General features: G+C 35.4%; 1 protein-coding gene across 2 annotated transcripts in view; it reads left to right on the top strand.

Moving 5' to 3' along the window:
• Window positions 1-7,949: 7,949 nt before the first annotated feature.
• The window catches only part of LOC108675991, a 61,848-nt gene continuing 46,835 nt past the window's right edge, over window positions 7,950-22,962 (top strand). For both annotated transcript variants that reach the window (XM_018164045.2, XM_018164038.2), the window contains exon 1: window positions 7,950-8,068. In XM_018164045.2, the coding sequence (XP_018019534.1) occupies window positions 8,002-8,068 (67 nt within the window). In that variant the 5' untranslated portion in view covers window positions 7,950-8,001. The remainder of the gene's footprint in view (window positions 8,069-22,962) is intronic.

Here is a 22,962-nt window from a genome sequence, read left to right as displayed (position 1 = left end):
TTTCAACATACCATATTCGAGTACCATAAAGGATTAGCACCCTCTCACTGTTTAATAGAAGATTGTTAGTAATCATTTGGAAAAAAATATCATATGTGGAAATCATAGTGAAAAAATTAAAAAAAAAACTCAACATCCTGACAAAAAATAATAAAGAAAAAAGTTCACGACCGTAATAGTTTCCATTCATGTTATTTAGTTAAAAAAAACTGTGACATGATAGATTTAGTACATGAGTAATTACACGTAAAAATTTCGTACACAAAGAAATAAACAAAATTTGATAGAAACCAACTAATTTCTCGATGAAAACTCCCCTTGAACGCATCGAAAACGGAGTTTAAAGGATATAATGGGTTGTTTTTCTATATTTTTCTTTGAAATGGATCTATGGCGTTGTTGGGAACAAATTTGTTCTACGCTTTGTGCGAATTTAGTCAGTTTTATTTTTAACTGTGTGTGTATTTCCAGTAACGAATTTGCTAGATTGTTCTATTTAATACTTCTTATGACATCTTTCCTCCGTTGATGAAGATTTTTTTTTGGAAATTTACGTAAATAAATGAATATTTTCCTCGATCGTTCAATAGCTCACTATAACACAGCATAGAGAGCTTAAATCCCTTATATATGTAGGTATCAGAACTGCACGAGTGGGATTGTATATTCAGGTGGCGAATTTATAGTGGATATTCCGTAAATTGTAAAGCTTTCAAATATAATAATATAATACTACTCTCAAACATCACCAGAATTCAATGAAATTATTTATATTAAATCTTGGATATTTGACAACAAACTAATTAGTTCAGCTCACTCCTGTTAATTAGAAGAATAAAACGTGACGAGAGATGCACTACTATGTTATTTAATTAATGCACCTGCTGCTACACTCGTGGTTCGAACCACTTATCCCAGTCTTATTCACATACGCGCCGACGCGTGTATAATTTGAAATACTGACGCACGAGTCGCAATTGTACCTGTAGCGAGAGATCTGAATTTCCAGCTCACCGTCTGAATGACCGAAAGCCGGGAAAGCCTGAGATAAGCTCATGATGGGCAACTATGTTAACGATCAGAACTCAGCATCACAAGCGCCATGCGTCGAGTAATAATGCCATGGCTCGATAAACTTGGCGCAGTTGGTTGTGAGCAAGGCGACGTAGTGGTGATCCCATGCACATCATGGCTTCTAGGCGAAATATTCGTAAGGAGCTTCGGGCGACTCTAAATCCTAAGCTGTTGTCTCGTAAGACTGCAAGAAATAGCCTGGGTTTTGCCGTTCATATCCAGTGACTTGGGAGCCGTCATCAGTTCTCGTTATGTACGCTCGACCGACCCATTTAGAGCTACATTTTCATATTACGTTCGTGGATAACCGGTCGCACAACGGGTCCAGGACCATATCTCGCTGCTTATTCGAGCGCCTTTTTCTTTATGTCAATGCCCTTCCTTTTAAGTGGAGCTTTTCACTTGCGACCTGAATACTTTCCAGAGCTACGTAGTCGCCAGACATTGGATTGGAGTCGCACGAGCCTGCAGGTGTCGCGGTTCAAATGTTTATTCGAAATTCGAAGCACCGAGAGAGCCTCAAGGGAGTCTAGACCAATCGGCGTCTCTCTATGTGTTCTTGGGAGCTTGATGTTCTAAATGAAATTATTACTAGAAGATCAACTTCGCAGGATTTCTTTTTTTAATGAATTATTAAATGTATGACGTTTTCACTTACCATTTTTTACTCGTAAGGTGTTACAAAATTTGATAATCTCGAGAACACAAGGAAACGGTGCATAAAAACGAATGAATTCAAAAGAAGCGACAACAAGGAAGAAATAATTCTTTGCCGTTAGAAAAGTAATGCATCACTATCATTTTTTAATAAAATATCTATGCTTATTGATGAGCAAAACGCTCATCTTTCCTCGTAGAATGTGAGGCTTTCAGACTTGGTTTCCTCGCAATCATGCTGATGTAGAGGACTGCACATTCATAAGATAGTCTAATATTTGATTGCTTTTATCGACCATTGAAGAACCAGATGCGATGTGGCTGTGATCGACGCAGTGCGTGGTATCGGGCGCATCAAAGTAAAGGCGCTGTCTTGATGGATTGGAGTATTTTTAGACAAACTTTAAGAGATCCGCAACGAAGTTGTTGCGTCTCACGCCAGATATCGAGATTATTTTAGAGAATATTATTAAGTCAAACTTTGAATCATGCATCGAAGAATTTAAAGTTATATTTTTCTGTAGCAGTCTCATGTCTGGCAATCTTATTTCAGGATTAACTTGAAGTCAGACTTGAGTTGAATTTTGGCGATCATTCAATCTTATAATAAAAACTGCATCGTGCAGATCAACCTTAAAAGTAGACTTTATTTGGAAGTTTATGATAAAGTTAGACTCATTGTATGGTTAAATTCACTTAAAATTTGTAGAAATGTCAAGCAGGATATGAGTTCAGTAGAGTAGTAGTTTCTTCTGCAGTTGTTTCCTACTACTCCACTAAACTGAACTTTATTGCTCCTCTACAGTAGCTTTAAAGAAAAACTTCCGTAATTGAATCCCTAATGTTCCGCTTCGCCGCTATCGTGATGCATTAAGCAAAAAGTCTTTGATCCCTGCTGGCCCTACAGAATTATTTCCGGAAAATTTATTAGCTTTAGTGTTTCCGTATGGGACCTCTTGGGCCTTTCCAATTGAGTTCTTTAAAGCGGCTCCCTGCAGACTCGACATCCCGGCCCGATATCAGTTTACTTGGCAAGGCCAATAACTTCAACAAATATAGACCGGGATTGAGACACTTCCAACATTGAACATTTGGCTGTACAGAAAAGAACCACTTTATGTATGGATAGTCCAGCATGTCCTCCACCTGCATGGTGCTGGGCAGGTGGAGAAGAGGAGATGGTGGAGGCTTGGAGGCAAATAAGAACCTCGTGATGAGAGTGCGCGACTGACGGGTTAATTAACATTTTTCTAGGTGAGCTACCTAAAATTGCAATGAGAAGGATTAAAGAGCACCCTAGATACAATAATACATTGATTACGTTAGATGAAGAAAGTTTTCATAGTTTTCTTCATCGATATGCTCATAATCAGGAAAAAATGTGGGAATTTAATACACGATTGCGGAAAAATTCGCATGAAATCGAAGTTAAAGAATATGTAAGCAGTAATGTGCAGGGGTGAAAATATGGTTGTGTAATTTTGAAATTTCAGTATGCGGCAACTGGAACTCCATGCTGCAGTTCTTTACTTGATCGGGATAAATTTAATTGTTATGGACGTGCTCCTGTCTGAACTCAATCTCACGGCAATGAATCGACGTTATGGCGATACCCTCTTAACGCTATTTAAAAAACCTAAACTTTCAAAATTTAAAAGTTCTAATAAAGGACTAAATTAACTAAAATTTACCACTATAATGATAAAATAAATACTTTTTATTTTCTTGGAAAATATCACGATTTTAATCACTCCTAAACCAACTTTCATTCCGTGTGTGAGAACTTAAACGTTTTTTTTATGACACGATTATAAAACAGGATCAGCTTATTGACAGCTTCATTTTCATCGTGGTTGCCCACAAAATGTCCTCTAAATTCTGTGCTTCGAATGGCTTCTATAGGAATAAATTTTGCATTTTCAAGTAGAATAAAAACATGGACAAAGTGAACTTCTGATCGCCTTGAATCTGAGGTCAAAATTTTCAAAAATGCTCATCTGGAGACGAGACAGCACTAGAAATATAATACAGAATAATGTATTATAAACGAATTGCACGGTGATGTAACAATGTCCGAACAACAGAGTGTAGAACATGCATGTGCTCTAAATTTATATATAATAGAACAATTTTATTTAATAGGTAATATATATCATATTATAATTATATATACATTAAATAATAGAACAATAGAATAATAAGTAAGGAGCAACTTTTCGAGACAATCGAGCTACTGGAAATGGCTCTTATCTTTCGGTCGATTAACATTGAAAATCTCCTAATGAATGTGGAGCGAATGAAAAATCGCGGTCGAAGGAAAGGTACACAGTAAATCAGAAATGAAAAATTATTGCAGGATATAAATGTCAAGGGGGAATCACAGGTTGAATCTCTGCCTCATTTGGAATGTATTTAGTGAAGAATTCCTGTGCTTTTCATAATCGCAGAGCCAGGGAATATCCTCAGAATTCATTACAGATATCGGATGAAGCGCCAGAGTTGCGCTTCATGCAATTGCGTTTGCCAGAGAATTTTGCAGTTATCTAAGAGCATCGCTGCTTCCTACGGTATTGCATTTTTTTAAACAAATTCAACATTTTCAGTGCACCTTATTCATTTTAGTATTTAATATAGCAATCGTAAAATACTTGGGTGTTAGGAATTCTTTCCAGCATGTAAATTGAAAACAGACATCAAAGCTGATGGAAGTTTGTTTGACTTATGGCAATTGGATTTTCTGGACGCCTCAGCACTCAGCAGCATTTTTGGAAATTCGTGAAAAATGCTTCAAAATTCGATCACAGAAATTGTAATAGAGAGCAGAATTGTTCCGGTGCCTACCAGAAAATGGATTAGCTCATATACTCCCATGAGATTTATGGGAATTTTAATTCTGTATATATGGCGGCAGCCGTGAATGATTGTGAATTCCATTTTTGAGATTTATGGAAGCTTTTGTTCCAAATTTTGGAATGAGAATACCGAGTCGGGGGGTCTTGATCCCAATTAAAGCCTTGGCAAATCAATGCCTGACGGTCATTAGTCATCGAAAACCCACCTGGGTTTCAAATTGATTCAAGCTTCTGGCGTGCAGGAATTCGTAAAGCTTACGCTGCATGTGGACGCGCATTTGCGTAAATGACGACATCGCGTGCCTGGGCGTAGCAGACGACGCACGACGTTCATTCCCAAGATGCAGACGCTCACTAAATACCCTAATACCTAAATTTGCAACACAACCTCCAGGAATGCTCTAATGAATACAGTTACCTTTATTTAAGCATTATTAAATTAGAATGGTAACTAATGTTGATAGATTTTTTTACCCTAACGTAGCATGTAAATTTGCAACACAACCTCCAGGAATGCCCTAATGAATACAGTTACCTTTATTTAAGCATTATTAAATTAGAATGGTAACTAATGTTGATAGATTTTTTTTACCCTAACGCGGCGTGTAAATTTGCAACACAACCTCCAGGAATGCCCTAATGAATCCAATTACCTTTATTTAAGCATTGTTACATTAGAATGGTAACTAATGTCGATAGATTTTTTTTACCCTAACGCGGCGTGTAAATTTGCAACTCAGCCTCCAGGAATGCCCTAATGAATACAATTACCTTTATTTAAGCAATATTAAATTCGAATGGTAACTAATGTTGATGGATTTAAACTTTGAAATTCACAATGACCCCGATGTTCCTGTCGAGTACCGTTTTTTCAGATCAAGGAATCAATTTTCCTAGATGATGAATATAATCAGAAAACAACATTACCCAATTATTCACAAAACTAAGATAAAGATAAATATTTCGGAATAAAAAAAATAGATATTTTGTAGAGTTTTTTAATTTTGTGGGCACATCTATTTTCCCAGGTAAATATTAAAAGATTTTAAGTTCTTTTTGAACTTTTATCCACAAATGTAAAAATACTTCTTCATTTAATTGAATCAAACGTGAAAAAAATTGCGATAGCAGGCTTGCTGTTTTTTAATATTACTGTCGTTTGACTATTTAATTAAAAAAATATCTTTGAAAACTGCAATCGTGAGATCTAATAGCATTATTCAATTTAGGGCCTAAATAACTCGGTAAAGGCTAGCAAATGGAATTTGTTGTTGAAAGTAAACCTAATTCCTGACGAAGTATATTTCAACTGCGTAATTGCACCCAGATTTTCGTCCAAAAATTCTTTATCTTAACATATCTGCCAAAAAAACAATGATTGGCGCATGACGGGGAGGCACATCATGATATTTTTCAATGCAGTTTTTTTAATTATGCGACCGTTCATTGTGGTTTCAAATTCTGCATCTTATTTTTAATTTAAAAAAATTAGGCGAGAAGCTAATCAAAGAAACTCGTTAAGTGAATTTCACGCCGTAAAAATGAAAAGTGATCTCATTCAAGAAATAAGTAGATTTTCCAACAATTTTTTTGGCTATATTCTTAGAAAAAAAAAACTAAATTAAGTTTATTTGGCGACTGCCATGATTGATCCCGACTTTATTTTTTTTTCATGAAAAAACAAAAGTCTTGTAATCGTAGCAAACTAATTTTGATTTAAAAACGATTAAACGGTTCCGTATTTCTTAGAGTAATATAATTAGCGTTTATCCATTCAAAAATTCACTCAGAGTGCGAAAACAATTCTCAAGGTAATATGATTATGTTTGACACTTCATCGTAGATTGAACTTAACTGAAAAATTCCGCTAGCTGGATGCCAGGATATTATTAAACCTGAGCCAACTTAATTTCTAAAAATGTTTTTATCACAAAAATTTAGGTGCAGAGGCTCCCTAATATATAATGTTCGCCTATTTATCTGACAAGGAATATTTTGTTACTGACCCTGAACTTACTTCTAACGTTCATTTTCGACCTATTTTCAAGTTGAGTTTCTACCTGTCATAAGAATTTCAAAGACTTGCGTCGGATAGAGGTTCATTTTAAGACTTGACATCTCGGAGCTTTGCAAGCGTGTCCAATCTATCCCTCGAAATTAGATGTTGACTCCAACTGTCAGACTTTATCTCTGTGCATGAGTTTGTGTGCCGGCAAACTGGAGGATGATTCCAAAATTCATGGATTTAAGTTCAAGTCTGAGAAGTCTACGTCCGGAACCAAACTCCAGGCTTTCATTCTCAAATCTCTTGACGCGATCGTCTTCGTGCGACGGAGACTCCGTTGCAGGTCCCCAGCCATGCTGGAAGCCAATTTTTATTTTAAGAAAATTCCTTCCTATAACGACTCCATCTCGTATTGTTTATTGAATGTTCAAAGGCTGAGAGAAACGCGAGTTTTTTAAGTGTCCTGCAGAGCTCGTTTCTGGAAAATGAGGGCTTCAATACGCGAGCTGAGAAGTCGTGAACGTCTTAGGATCATTTTTGGAAGTTCTTTCGCCTAGACAGGTCCAAAGTCCTTAAAATTCCTTGCTAGCACGTGCGTCCGCCAACTTTCTAGGACAACATTGAGAGAGTGATGGTCGATTATTTTTTTATCTCATTTCTGATAACGAGTTTACTGCAGCATAAATAACGAATTATTGCCGCTACAGCAAAAATTTACGCTCGAAATGTTTTATGCACCTTACAAGTTTCATGGTAGATTTGCATACATTGGATAGTCTTAAATGATTTCGAACTGGGGCAATAGATACCTTTAAGACGATGATGACCAAAATTCGATGTCGGTCAGTAGCAAGCAAATTTACATTCTCGTGACAAATAAAGGATTGCATGTTCATAGTAGGCCTTGACGATTCCACTATCATGAACGGATAAGCATTGTATCTTTAGGCATGAAAAAGCAAAGAAGGAAGATCTTCTCTCACCGAATTTTGGTTGGTTAGTTTTGGCATCCGGCTGAAGATTCCAGATGTCGCTAGTGGGGCTGAGCGGTGCGGCGCTGCTAGTCCAGGCCTGCCGAGCCTTCCCTCTCCAGTGAAGCTTCATGTATCTCACGTAAAGCACGTATTTGAAGCACTCAGTCAACGTCTTGTGTAATAGCTTTTAAGCTGCCTCTAGCAGTTGATGCTGGTAATTGCTTGCTTTAAATATTTCATTTTTCCGTGAATTGTGTCTCAAATTCATAAGAAACACTTGAGGGTGACGGAATGACGGAAAAATCTACGGAGTGTTCGATTGAGATTTAAGTAACATTTTCAAACTTATTGCACATATTTTTGAAACTTTGTGAAAATATTTAAGGTATAAACTCAGTTTAATTGATTAAATATTTAAACTGAAATTTATGAATTAAACATGGGACCTCACTGGACGAAAGTTATAACAATGTTCTACATGATTGGCGCTCTACTAAATTATGCTGGTGAGTAAACCAATTTCATTTTTGTACTTTGTAAACCAATTTCGTTGCCAACATAATATTCAAAAGTGCAAAAATTGCTCATATTATCGATTTTTTATTAATATCGATGTTTTGAAATTAAACATCAAAAAGAATGATTAATAAAATATATCGGTCCGAGATGAAAAATCTGAAATTTTACGAAGCTGCGCATCGCAATTCATTCGTGTAAACGTTCTCACTCGTAATCGGTTGAAATGAACATTAATGCATGCAGTGCATACACTAGAATGAATGAGTGTACTATTACACAACTTCTGATATAACAGATAAATTTTATTTCTCCTTGAAGATGGCCTCATCGTATGGATAGGATGAATATACTTTGAATATAATTTATTTCTTGGAGCTCGCCAGCTTTAGATTAGTTCTTCGTGATCTCATTTTGTTATTTGTTCGAATTTAAAGTGAATGTTGAATTAATAAGCTGAATAAGAGGCGACTTGAACTTCTTGAAACAAATTTGAAAATTGCGTCCACTGGCATAATTTTTCTCGAATGATGCTTGGATGTTTTAGTTAAAATTTTTTATTTATTTATTATTAAGATTAATATTAATTTAGTTAATTGGAAATATTGCCATAAAGGTTTGTACATAGTTTGTAAAACATCAACTATCGATTCATTAGTTATAGAATACCTTAAATTTCCCTTTTTTCTGGAATTAGAGCCTTTATCACAAAACAACTGATCCTGCACTTGTGATCTTGTTTTTATCTCTGCATTTGGATAAAGAACGGAATTAGTTCGACACGATATGGAAAATCTGCCGTTAAAATAAAACTTAATATTCACATCGATTTTAAATTTCATAGCTACCTACATAATAAATTTTGTATGCGTTACAGACTCGAAACAGATGTCGATTGATGTATTAAACGGAACATAGAGATGTGCCTAGAAGCACAATATCGCTTGACCATCAAAGGCAGGTTTGTAGCAACGGCTTGATGAGCTACCAAGTCAATCAAAAATATGTAGATTGATGGCCTCGGCAAGAGGCCTTATGACTTGTATTAATTTGTCATAATTTATTGGTATTCAAGTGAGGGATTCGAGCAATCATAATCCAAAAGAGATGTGTTGAATTGATATATTTATCGATAATCGGGAATTATTAGTCAGAGAATTAAAGTTTCTTTGTGTCTGAACATCGAAAGGATTCCTGTATTTTCAAAATCTTACATCGTATCATACACCCCGTATTTTATGTTAAAGCATAGAATGACGAAATTCCAAAAATGTTGACAAAATTCCTAAAATTTTTACACGATTTCGTAAAGTTGTGGAGAGAAATTTATTTCCGGTCGGCGAATTTATTTACTAAAAGTTCATTCCTGTGTGAGAATAATTTTGCCGACAACTTTGTGAGTAGAAAAAATGAGACTGATGAGAAGCAATAGCATCAGTTGGTGTGTGTGATGACTAGGAACATCTACCACGCTTCTCAGCTGCACGGTTGCGTAAAAATACGAAACCAAAGTTGCGGGCAGAACTTGTACAATTTGATGGAATTTCTCATCCAAAATTGGAAGAAAATATTTAAGGCGGCAGGCGATGATATTATTCATGATGTTGCGAGGCAGAAAAAAACTGTCCAAGCTTTTAGAGTTCAATTATAGGCGTTACTTCACGTTGAAAAATGAGTAATATCATATTTATTTAAGCTCTAATTGCCAAGGGTCCAAACACTTATAGTTTTAACGCAATGTAAACTTGTTCATATAGGATAGAAGATACTTCAACGCAATTACTGTTCAAATTTAGGCTTTCAATAAACTGAACTCAAAAAGTTGCTAGAATTTAAGGAACATAAAACATCAATAATTGAGAATTTTTAGGTTAATAAATTCACTGTGAACACAATGATTGGTGCATGAATCAGTCACCCATGAAATCGTCCAGAATATTTAAAAGGTTCAATTAGATCGATATTTCGATAATTTTAACGCAAGGGCTCATGTGATTTTCAAACACTTTAACTTAAGACCTTATTAACTTAAACCTTCGATCCAGACATACCTTGCCTTAATCATGAATTATTGCTACCAAGTTACGATAATGATTGAAATAGGTATTTTGAATGATGTTATAACAAAAATGATGTACACACAGCCTTGCTTCTCTTTTTTGAGACATGAGGATTGTATGTAGACCTGACATTGCCAATCTGGCCATCCTTATACACGGCAGCCTGTCATGCATGTTAAGGCAGGCTGCCGATAATTCGGCCAAGATATTTGCTGGGCGAGTGTCAGAAGCGAACATGTTTACCTCAGCGACCAACAATAATCGTTAGTCCTGCGTCATTTGCAACGCTAACAGTCGCTATACACGACGCTTGGATGCGCGCTGCACCTCTTTGAACTCCGCCTTGTTCCGATGTCAGTTTTCTTACTGACTTACTTACTTTCCAAGTAGTAGCAGGATAGCTTTTGCAAAATTAAAGCCACAGGCCATATTGAAATTGAAGAATTTTAAAGAATTTAATTAATTTTTTGAAGAATTTATTTAACTAGCCTGTTGCTGCTAGAGATCTTGTAGGGTATGATCAGGAAAATAATAAAAATTGTGCGAGTTCATGTTTGACTTTTTTTCTTCATGAGAAATGTAATGTTATCGTGAAAGACGTGAAAAAGATGGGTTTTTAAAATGAATAAGCAGTTAATGGCAAAATATTGTATTCTAATATACATAACCGCATATTTGACAGTACGTGGTATTATCACAAGGTAGCCCAAATAAAAATTATATGTGGCATATCGATGATTATAGGTGGGGATGGAAGATTATAGGTGGCGTAACGGTGGGTGGCTAAATCGGGCAAGAATCGTCAATGAAACATCAATAAATCGAGAGGGTGTGAGTATGGGTGGCAGATATCGATGAATCATCGATTATTTAAAGGGTCTAAATCATCGATGGCACATTGCAGGCAAATATCTTGTAAGCCACCGATAACCGTTTGTTCAAACTGCTCACTGCGCGAAGGAATTTGCCACTGTGAATTATCCTAAGGTAGCAAGGAATCATCGGTTTGAAGGTCATTCGAGATCAAGGCTGAACCATGACCGTAATGTGTGCTTGGCTTGTAAGATTTTGATTCAAGTAAATTTAGGGAGAATTTAGCGTGAATTCGGAAAAACAGGGTCTTCATAAATATTTCAAGCCAAAGTGAAACCAATAGGCATGTATCAGAATGATCCTGATATATGTTGTCCGAGGAACAGTGGAAATTTTTATTGCAAAAAACAAAGTTTCACAACTTTTCAAGTTTACCTAGCACATTGCGTACATTTATTGTAAATTTTGCGTACGCGTCAACTTGCTGAGTTTGAAATATTGCCATAAAATTCGAGATTTATTCATTGTTCCATTAAGTAAAAATTGTATAGATCGATTAGGTGTATTTCTTAATTTCTATAATATTATCAAGTTGCCTCATTTATCTAATGCCACGCTGATGTAGGCGACAGCGGCTTGGCATCTCTAAAGCACAGCGAGTTAGTCGAGTAAGTGCACGTTGATCCAGTTGGGTTAGCGCGCGTCGGCGTTGAGCTTCTTTCCTACTAATGTCCTGCTTGAAGTATCTGCTTTCCGGGTAATAAAAAAAGTATTCTCTCTACGCAGAGGTATACGGGCAAAAATTTGGTTGTCTATCACTGATTTTGATGGTGAAATTAAATTATTTAGGGAAATTTTCTTATGCCGTTAGATAAATGTTTTGAGATTAATTCTATGTTTCTAATAAAGTGGTGTCGGTATTTTGCCTACGCAAAAGAAGATTAGGCTAAAGAAAAATATTGACACGGAGTGGTGAAGGTATTTCACGCCCAACATTTCAAAATCGTTTATTGATATCTATTCCTTCTTCCACGCAAGAATATTCTTTGTGAAAATATTATGAATCGAACCTCGCTCGAAATTGGTATAATGTTCACATAATGAAACTTAGATTCTTATCAAGCATTTTTCCGTAGCCTTTACTTTAAGCTGAATAATCTTCCGTTATGGATAAAGGAAGTTCTTTGATCGGCCGTTTACACGAATGAAGCAGTATGTTCAAATATAATTACTGGTGGAACTATCTAATCGTCACGGTGGTAGCACTAACTTCTGTCATTTACTGAAATTAATAATTGCAATACTTGAATTAAAACCTTCAAAATGTCTCGAGTTCAAAGTCCTCTACGATGGCTCAACGGTAGAGGCTTGGCTTTGCGTGAGGGAAATCGGACTTCAAATCCTGCTGGCAGGGACTTTTCTTCAAGTCGATTTCTCACGAAGTATGTGTTTGGTACTCTGATAATTTGTTCCTGCTACATGTCTGACACTGTTACATGTACTGCCATGTTGGATTTGCATACGTAGTACTCAGAATCTGTGAGCGTATGAAGAAATATCAGTAAATGCAAATGCATCGGATGCGATATTAAAATCGAAATTTTATCGACTTCATTTTAAAGGTGGCCATCGGAGGCTCATAGATGCGCCACCGGTGTCAATGGGAGTCATTGGTGGAAGAAGATTTTTTCGGGTAGGGTGGCCATCGGCTGGTTATAGGTGGAACACAGGCCAGACAAGCCATCGATGCCGCATCGATGTGCCATCGGTGCTCCACCTATACTTTCCACTTATAGCCACAATAATCATAGATGCTACACCATGAATTATTATTTGGGTGTTGCTATGAATTTATATACAATATACATAATGAATTTCTTGCTAGAAGTGCAAACGAACTAAACGAAAAATAGTTTGCAAACCGCGTAAGAGTTTGTCTCTAAAATAAAAAACTTCCATCAATATCAAGCCACCCATTTTCAAACAAATTTGCTCACGACACATTTCTGAAAAAAAATGAGTGAAAGCGTACAATAATATCGGAAGATAATATCAGAAATATCTATAATAAAAGCAGGCTAAATGATGAAAAACAGTAATATTATTTCCAATCAAAACTCAAGGCACTTCCGGACAAAAAGATGAGACGCACGAGCTCATGGAGGGCCCTCAGCTGCAGGTCAATACACGCACTAATCTCACTTGCATTTAAATTAGATGACATGTTTATTGCCGTCGTTAATCTCGCAAGTCCGGCTTGCCAGATGAGACTGCCGAGCAAATTATGAGCTCAGACTAAAGTATTGTGATATAAGACACTACCAAAGCATCATTTATTGAATTCTGATAAATGTCAATAGAAATGAAATTCTAAATGATACTTTATGCAATTTTTTGTTCGAATTAATTTACACTGAATATCACACGTCATACTTTGAAAACACAGGCTATCGTTCAAAATTACATAGTATATGGATAAATTAAAGTTAAATGGACACAAGGATACCAATGGCAGCTCTATGGAGGCTTTCCAACAGCGATAGAATATTCTGGCTCCTTTACACAATTACTCGATAGATAGACATCAATGGAACCGAACGTGATAATAGAATTAAACTTCGGTAGGAATGTTCGTTGCAGCGTCATTGAAGCAAAGAGAAGCCAAAAATAATTTACAGGAGAATATTAAGACAAAGACCGGCGATCCTGAAATAATTCTTCGATTGACTAAACCCAATCAATCCCCCACTTTCTCAACAATATTGTTCACAATAAAATTTACATTAATGAAATCGCTCTATAACAGACATAAATGTTTTGTAATGTTGCTTTTCATGTTAAATTGATGGATACTCGGAATTTATGACCAAAATACTCGTTATTTTAATTATGTTATATTAAGTTCAGCACATTGTAAACCATCTTTCTCTTGAATTATCAATGATAATCATGGGACACCTGAAGGCGCCGTACTTCATTGGTCTACATTTCAGAGCCGAAATTACCTCCGTACTTCATTGGTCCACATTTTTTAGTCAATTTAAATAAATGAAATATGTTATGTAACTATAGAGATTTGTTTACGAAAGTGTGAGCAATAATTTGAACGAAATTTATTCTGGATTTTGAGTTTTATGTATATATTCTCTCTATATATGTAATCCTTTTTTTCCAAATTTATTAATGTTTCACAAAATAAATTTGGAAAAGAAGATGAACAGTATAAGCAAAGAATAATTTACTAGTTAAAACATTTTCGCCAAGTTCAGAATCGAGTTTTGCAACAATAACTTTTTTCTTTCGAAAGAAAACTTTTTGATAAGCTTACATGAAATAAATTATCATTTATTCACCAAGAAACACCAGGAAAATGTTGATTGTTATTTCAAAAAATTTCGCCCTGCTTTCTAGGATCTGACGTGGAAGATATATTCTTTGAACGGACTCAATCAAATTTTCAGAACCAGTTTTCTCATTCATTTGTGTGGGGGCATTTTACTACTATAAGACGACCCAAGGAGATTACGAGCGCATGAAAACTTTATTAAAACAAAAGTTTCTCCTGGTTATTTATATCATAATGTTACCTGGAAAAGCGATCCGACCTTTGAATAAAAAAAATTATTTAATTTATGCAGTTTCCTTTTTAGCACGAGGAGCGTAAAGGCCAGACCTCGAGCTAGGGAGCGGAATAATACTAAGCAGTCAAAAGAAGCATTCATACTAGTCCTGCGCCCTGTAAAAAAGTCCGCCCTCGCCAGTCACACAATGAACATGCGCAAACATTTGAAATAAACGTTATAGGCCTGTGAAAGAAGTCTGATGTTCTATTTTCTAGAGATTTCAATTTACAGTAATAATATTTGTTATCTGGTTCATGAAATTTAAGGAATGTTTTGAGTTGAGACTAAAATACTTCCCTTACTTCTGGAGCTAAAACAAAATGCATTTCGAATGTTACCGAAGATTACGGAAATCCTTTTTGGGTTTGTTTTGGAAAAATCTGAAGTATTTTCCTAAATTTAAGCATTGCGTAAATTGAGATATTAATCTGCAAAAAGAATTACGAATTTTAAAAGCTTCAGCAAAAAATCCCAGTCATCGTATAACGCAGCAACAAAAGAACGGTGAAATTCTTCAGTCATGGAGCGAGTAGCTATGTAAATATCATCACAAAAAACAGAAAATAAAAAAAAACAAGAAAATCCTCAGGAACAAGAGAACAACACAAGTCCTCAGCCATCGTACAACTCATCACCAGGAGAACAACACAAGTCCTCAGCAATCGTACAACTCACCACCAGGAGAACAAAACAAGTCCCCAGCCATTGTACAACTCATCACCAGGAGAACAAAACAAGTCCCCAGCCATCGTAGAACTCATCACCAGGAGAACAACGCAAGTCCTCAGCCATAATACAATTCACCACCAGAAGTGAAACTTCCGAAAGTGACCTGAATTATTAAATTCAGGTCATTTGGTGTAAAATTTCAAGTATGACATCCTGAATAATTTTTAAATGTTCCTAGCTACAGACAGTCATTAGTTACGTCCAGCTGTTCTAATTAAAGCAAACAGCCGCCTTTGTTCTCATGATTTCCATGTCCTTCGAACACGTTCTTTGTTTGCTATTTAATTACTTGGTTGCCGACGAGTGCTTCGTTGAAAATGATTGCGTTCCTCTGGCCTTCATCACAAACTTGTGATACGTCGAACTTAAAGAGAAGAGACTTAAAATTGTACAAGGTATTACAGGCCGTTTTTTAATTTTAATCAGTGCAATATAAATTCAAAAATAACCGTCTAAATTACTAATTATATATGTTAAATTTTAGGTAATAATCTTGCATTGTTCAAATTCCCACCTCCAATGAAATCATTTTGAAAAACATGTTTTGATTGAAATTAATCAAAAATGCCTATTAATTGGTGCAATTTTGGTCATTATTAGATTGTTAGACGAGAACTTTTTAATATGTTAATTGCATTCTATCTATTGAAGCTAGAGTTAAAGTTACCGGCGCTTCAACATCGGACTAATAATGTTGGCTTATTCCGAAACATTCAGCTGTAGTTAATTGAATTATTGGCTCATTTCGTTGAATTAAAAGGCTCGCTGAATTAGTCATGGCCGATCGAACTTCATAGCCGAGAAAAATTGTTGGAGCTGCTATAACTTTGTTTACGGAATTGAATTGTTTGCAGCGCTCCAGACGGTGGTCTGTTGAAATACTTGCATTCAATTCCTCATTGAGGTTGAATGATGGAATTATTAATGGTTGGGCTAGGTTTGATAATTTTTGTTGCGAAGTTGAATTGCACTTGAATCGAAATTGACGTTGAATGATGGAGTTAACATTGGCTGGATTTTGGTTTGATATTTTTTTACGTATATTCAATTCAATCAGCAATGAGGCTGAATGGTGCAATGATTACTGACTGCATTTTTGTTTGAAAATTTTCGTTGCAAAGTTCGATGTTAAGATTTGAGCTCGTATGTTGTGAAAAGTTGGTTATTTGTGTGTGCTATCGAGACTTATTACTTGAAATTTTATCATCATTTTATCATTATTTGAAAATTCCCGATGGAAAACAACAGAAATTTAGCATCGAAGGAACGATAATGTAACCATGTTTGCCGGAAAGATTTCTTGTTACTATTTCAAAACCAATTTTGGAAAAGTGTAATAATGCAGTAAATATTATTTAATGTCTTGCCGATTTCGATTGCCACGTTTTTATTATGAATATTAGAGTCATACATAAGCAATCATTTTCTGAGAGATCTCAAGTCCCTTTTATTATCTATATTGCCACAATTTTAATTAAAATAGCTCTAAAGATTATGGGTCAACGTTACATCTAACAGTAATCTGGCTTCTCTATGTATATTAAACATATTATTTTCAAATGACCATTTGCCGACATAATTTTGCTAACAATAATAATTTAACGTAATTTATACACACAAACTTCTGGATGGTCGAAATTAGCCAATATTTCACAAGTCGTTTGGTGCCTATCATAACTATTAACCTAACGGAGAATCGTATTTCCTATTATTTCACAAGCCATTAGTCGTTTTTCTTTACAACCATGCTTACGTGTGAGGTGTGAGGGTATGTGTCCAATATATCACCGTCTATTAGGCGCCTATCATGACTACCAAGCTTACAGAGGAAGACGTCAGTAATTCTCCATACAATAAAAGAAACGATCTCTGTAAAAATATAGCCAGCAGACGTGCAATGGCATTGCAATCCATTTATTTCTCCCTGTGGCTGAGTCTGCAATTCCGATTATTATCAATTATTCAGGAGAAAAGTGTTGACCTTATCGCTAGCATGGTGGTCAGGGTGGACAATAGGACTTCCAAATTCATGGACGATCAAAAATTCACGAGTTCGGACCGTGGTCACCGCCATGATGACGATGTGCGAAAACGAACCCAGCAAGGAAATTTATATGCTTTGAACTAATCATTTGAATGGTATAAAAATTGGCTCTCTGTACATAATTATTGTTTTTAACGCAAGCTATGTTTTGTGCAATCCTGATTTTTAAAAGCCGAAATAAAGCCTGAATGAGTACCTAACTTCACGTGTCTTGATATATTTATTTGATTCGATTTTTAAATTATTTTCAGGATAATATACTTTCCAAGCTTTCGATACTTTGAATACTCTAGGCTACATTCAAAAACCTTTGATAAATTTGTTCATGAGTTCCGTCATCATGTAATTTACAGATAAGTGAAGTTTCTCTCCTCCTGGTTATATTTAAATTTGAATTAAAAGTTTATTAGACAACTCTGAAATAATTTTCTTCATAGTTTTTATATTTTCTTCATAGTGTTTTAATATTTTCTTCATAGTTATTTCTTCATAGTTTTTTTATTAGTTTTTTTCTTCATAGTTTTATAATGATTTTCTTCATAGTTTTAAATTAGAGAATTTAACAATATTGAAATATCTAATAATATTGAAATATCTAATATATGTAACTTTCATTTCATCGTATGCTAATCAATTATGAACTTGCTTATAATCTATGCAGAGCTTCGTGCCCTGTGCAATGTAATAACGAAATAATTATGTAGTTATAAAGAAAATATTATATATTCATGATGCTGATAAACATTGTCCCTTGAATTCATTAATAGGGAAGGATAATGCTCGGATCTTATGCATAACAAGCGTCAGAATCACGACTATAATTCAGATTCACGACAAATTCACTACAACAGCATGGCAAAATGAAGCTTAAGCAATAACCCTTGCTGTGATTTTATTGTATTATAAAATTTTATCAAACTGATGAAAAAATTAATATATATTATAACATAGGTGCGATTGTTCACTCGAGTGATTGTTCACATTTTTATTACATTTAATGATTTTTCCCAGATCGCAGTTAAGCAGAGAAATACAAACATGTAGAATACGACAGGTGTCAAAACTTAGTGCACTGTAGATTCCAATTAAATTTATTGAATCCTAATTAATTATTCTATACCACTTTCCTCAAATGAAGTTGGCACTGTTCTGAAATTTAAAGCCGATTATTTAATAAGTTCCTCAACCACTCAATTGTAATGAGTTTCTATGAAGAGCATTTGTTCCCATTCATCAAATACAAAGTACAGCGTAACATTTAGCACACGGTCAGACATTGATAAATAAAGAAAGATTTAGCGCTTAAGAGTGACTGGACCCGAATAAATAACAGAAGCTGCTCATTATAATCTCTTAGAAGTGGTCATTATTCTCTAAGACCTACAGCAGTGGCCATACAAAGAATAATGGTTCGTGTATGTCGCTCACTAGTATTAATTTGCAGCATAAATAGTGAGACTTTTTAGGACGAATGTTTTAAACACGATAAAAATATATCATCACGCCCAACTAGCCATTGATTTATCGAGCGATAAAAATATATGTTTGATGGTCTGAAGATATTAACAATTATATTGGGACTGAGGTCGTGGCCTGTTCGTCGAGGAAAGATTTGAGTTTTTCACTCCTGGTCGATCGAACAATTCTGGCTCCAGGCATAGTAACTAACATTTATTTTAATTTCACGTTGGTTTTTTATTATTAATCACTCTGTCGATGGAGAGCTCTTATTGTAAATATTAAAATAGATCAGAATTTCCCTGTTAGTTGTGTCTCACACCGTAGTATTCTGTGTGGGATCCAAGAAAGGAAAATTTACTAAATTGTTCATATATGGTGCGAGGAATAGACTTTTGGATGATACGATTTGAATTCTGCTTGGCTTAATTGTGATATAATCAAAGTCATACATAAGCGTGTCTCTGACCGGAAGTAAATCATGCCACATGGAGCATAATTTATTTCGAAATTTATTTTCTTCGTTTATTTTCTTTTATAATTTAGCGAGTTTATCGCAAAATAATAATGAGTGAAGAGGCCAAATTCCTGCATGAAGAGATGGCGAAAATAATTTTTTGACAATAAATTTAAAGTCCACAATTTTACCTAAATTTATAGATTTTTCTTTTAAATTATACTGAATTCATACCATGAAAACCTGTTTAATTTGCATTATAATCAGAAAAATGTTCTTTGAAGAATCATTACAAAAACAATTAAACGTCAGCGTACGGCACATCGAAATTATATGCAAGAACAATATAGTTAGCAAATAACTTGGAAGAAGGCTTAAGCATACTACAGCTGAAGCATGAAAAGGATGTGTTGAAGAACATAATTATTACTATTACATGATGATTATGCCGGGAAAGGCCGGTATTTGTGTGAATAGATCACAACATATGTGCTGCTCAGCTATTGTTATATGCATTCATCGATTGCCTCCCTGAATGATGCTAGGGATATTCCGAACAATGCTGGTACTCCTACACAACTATTTGCCCCCTTCGCTGCCTTGTCATCACTATCCCTTGCCGTTGATCGCAGTTATTTGTTTTCATGGTAGACATTATTTGATAATAGTCATGAGCTTGTTCGAAGATGTATCATTTAGTGAAGAGTTACTTAGCCATACTTAGTTTCACTAAATAAGAAGCAGAAGTATGAAGACGAGTAACATGGATGAATATCAAGCCGAAGAGGAATTTAGAAATTCATTCAATTCATTAAATTTTTGCTTATATTTACTGCCATTTGAGCATGATGAGAATTGAACATAGAGGTTATACATCAATACATATCGTTGTATAGCAGTCAAATGCCTTTTTTTAGCAGTAGTTAGTTTCGAACATAAATAGTTTGTTGTAGTTTGAGGGATCTTCACAAGTGAAAATTTTCAAACTCTTGATTGTTGTTGATTGCAATTATTTGACCTTAAACAATCTAGCGAATTAGTGGGCAATGTTTTATGAGCCCCATTATGTGAATAATTATAGGTGGTCATATTGATCTCCTGTTGTGTTAAGATTTCTGAAACGTCGATGATTATAATGTCCACTGAAATTAAGAAACGAGTGACCAATGACCGTTGGCCAGCAGCGCCTTTTGAGTAATAAACGTAAAAGCACAGTAATTTAGAAGCTGAATAGAAATTAATGAAGAGCATTTAACAATCTGTCTTACGAGCCATACTCTGAACCCATAAATTTCTGCTCGTATGCAAAGTTTCGATCCCGTAATACATCACTAAAGATGGGAAGTGAGAAGAAAAGAAAGGTCATTGAACGCATCCATTTATTGTTGATTGCACTTTCCAAGCTGTATTTCACAGCTGTCTTAACTACGATAAACGCTATCCCCTTCTTCGTCTCAATGAAAGGCCAGAGGAGTGTTGCTGATGTTCCAGTAAACGCATTCAAGTCTTTGAGGTTAAAAGCTTTCCGTCGTAAGATGTCCATTCGTTATGTTTAACCAGCAATTGACCAGCCACTGCACTACCGGCTCAGGACAAATGCCTTGCCAGATTTATGGGCACGACTCGGAACGCTAAGCAAGCAATTTGTAAGACATTATGGAGCTCATGTGTACGAATGCGTCTCACATTTTGACAGCCTTAAGAATGGCCTTTATTGCCACACACAGAATTCTATGTCAGTCGTCAAATTGAAAGCCAAATTATTGATCGAGTAAGGGTGAGGTGCAAGGTGTTAGGTGTGATCAATGATTACATTCATTACGCTACCCCCACTCTCACCTCTCCTTGCACGATTATCTTCCAATAATCAATCTAAAAAGTATTATTTTATTATTAATGGTATTATAATTTAATTTATTATTATATAAATATAAATAATTATATTATCATTGTTTAATAATATTTATTTGCTGATCCGAATACCTTGAGTTAACTCAATAATCCGATGAATTGCATGCTTGTGAATAAACCGGCGAATAATTTCTAATGGAATTTTTCGATCATAATGTTTGGGCTCTGGTGTTGTAAATTTCAATTCTTTATCACGACTAGCTGAGACTAATGGACACACACTAGTCGTTAATGTGTGCAATCACAATAAATAGTCTTGGACTAGCAATTTCCTGAGGCGACTATGATTTATAATTTTACTCTAATCTTCATTGTTATGACTTTGAGTAATGTACCCGATACTGAATTGTTTGCCCGATTATAACATTTCTCCTTACATCCATCACTGACGAATTCATGCCGGGCATCAAGATTTCACCTCACCATTAATTATCGAAGGTAGACATACACAGGTGATTTATTGAAATAATTGCATTCAAAACCTGAGCTTCGAATGGTCAAACAATAATTTGTTTGAGCACACAAATTTCATTCAATCTGTTTGTTCTCCAGTGTGATTATTCAATATTATTTCATTGATGTAGAAATTCAAACTCGTAAAGTTTCATAGAATCTTGCCAATTACTGTGGGGTTCTTACAATAATAGTATTGTTTGAATTATCTATCGACTCTATGTAATGCATGAACCAAGACAAAGGAAATATAGGGGCTCAGCTGAAGGGTATTTAAATCCGTGCAGAACGTGCAGAATAAGCGTGTGGTCGTGGCCATTTATCCAGGGAACGCTTGAACAAACTCCCTGTTAGAGCTCTTGAGCTGCGACTGCGATGCGTTCAGAGTGATGAATTGCCACGGGGTCTAATTTGAATGCTGCACGGTTTGTCTCCTTGAACTATCCGTCAAAGATTATTTCCAAGCTATGATTGTTGCAGATAGCAAGCGTACAAATTTTAGTGGAATTATACATAGAAGATTACTCGTTATATAATTAAAATATTAGGTAATTGGGATTAAATAAGTAATTAAGATATAGTGTGCATATATGACGAGTCACTTGTCATTGCAGTGAATGGAAGTTTCTTGGCTCATTAAGGCTAAGGAAATATCAAACTTCTTACGTACTGTGATTATTTTTTATAAAAAACCGACAATTTATGCTTTGAAATAACAACATACGTAGATTACGATGATAATACCTTCTTATTTATTATAAAAGGTTTTGAATACGTAAAAGATTTTTATATTGGTTAAAATTGTATCTATTTTCCATCGTTAGTGAAGATGACCAAAATTCGGTAATTTTATAAGCCTTGCATTGGATTCCCAGAAAGTGTTTTTAGTCCTTCGCAGAACTTGCATGACCTGAGCAGCATTTTTACCTATACTAGAGATAACTGTGATACGCTGTAGTTGGATTACGACAGCGTGGATGAACTCAATGTCTATCATCCAGATATAATGCGGGCAAGGATCACGGGCGAGAAAATGGCCCTGTCTTTCTTCGTCACGCGCTCGCACTGGAATAAAGAAATGCCAGTGCTAGGAAAAATTAACGTCCATCAAGGCCGTGAAAAAGTCCCGTGGTGCTGTTTGAGCATGCAAATCGTTATGGCCGGTAGGAAGAGCTAATTGAAAATGGCATGTATTTTATCGGCTGTTGTTGAGGAATTCAAGCATTGTCGCCTGTCGCAATTTCACCATATTTTTTCGGAATAACGGGAAGCTTTATTGGTCTCTGATGTGGGCGTACGCGCTAATTTTTAGCGCGTTTTCTCATTTATGGAAAAA

Source organism: Hyalella azteca, unplaced genomic scaffold, assembly GCF_000764305.2.
Source record: "Hyalella azteca isolate HAZT.00-mixed unplaced genomic scaffold, Hazt_2.0.2 contig10004, whole genome shotgun sequence".
In the NCBI taxonomy this organism is placed as follows: domain Eukaryota; kingdom Metazoa; phylum Arthropoda; class Malacostraca; order Amphipoda; family Hyalellidae; genus Hyalella; species Hyalella azteca.
The sequence above is the reverse complement of the archived record's forward strand: the minus strand, read 5'-3'. Positions and strand labels throughout refer to the sequence as shown.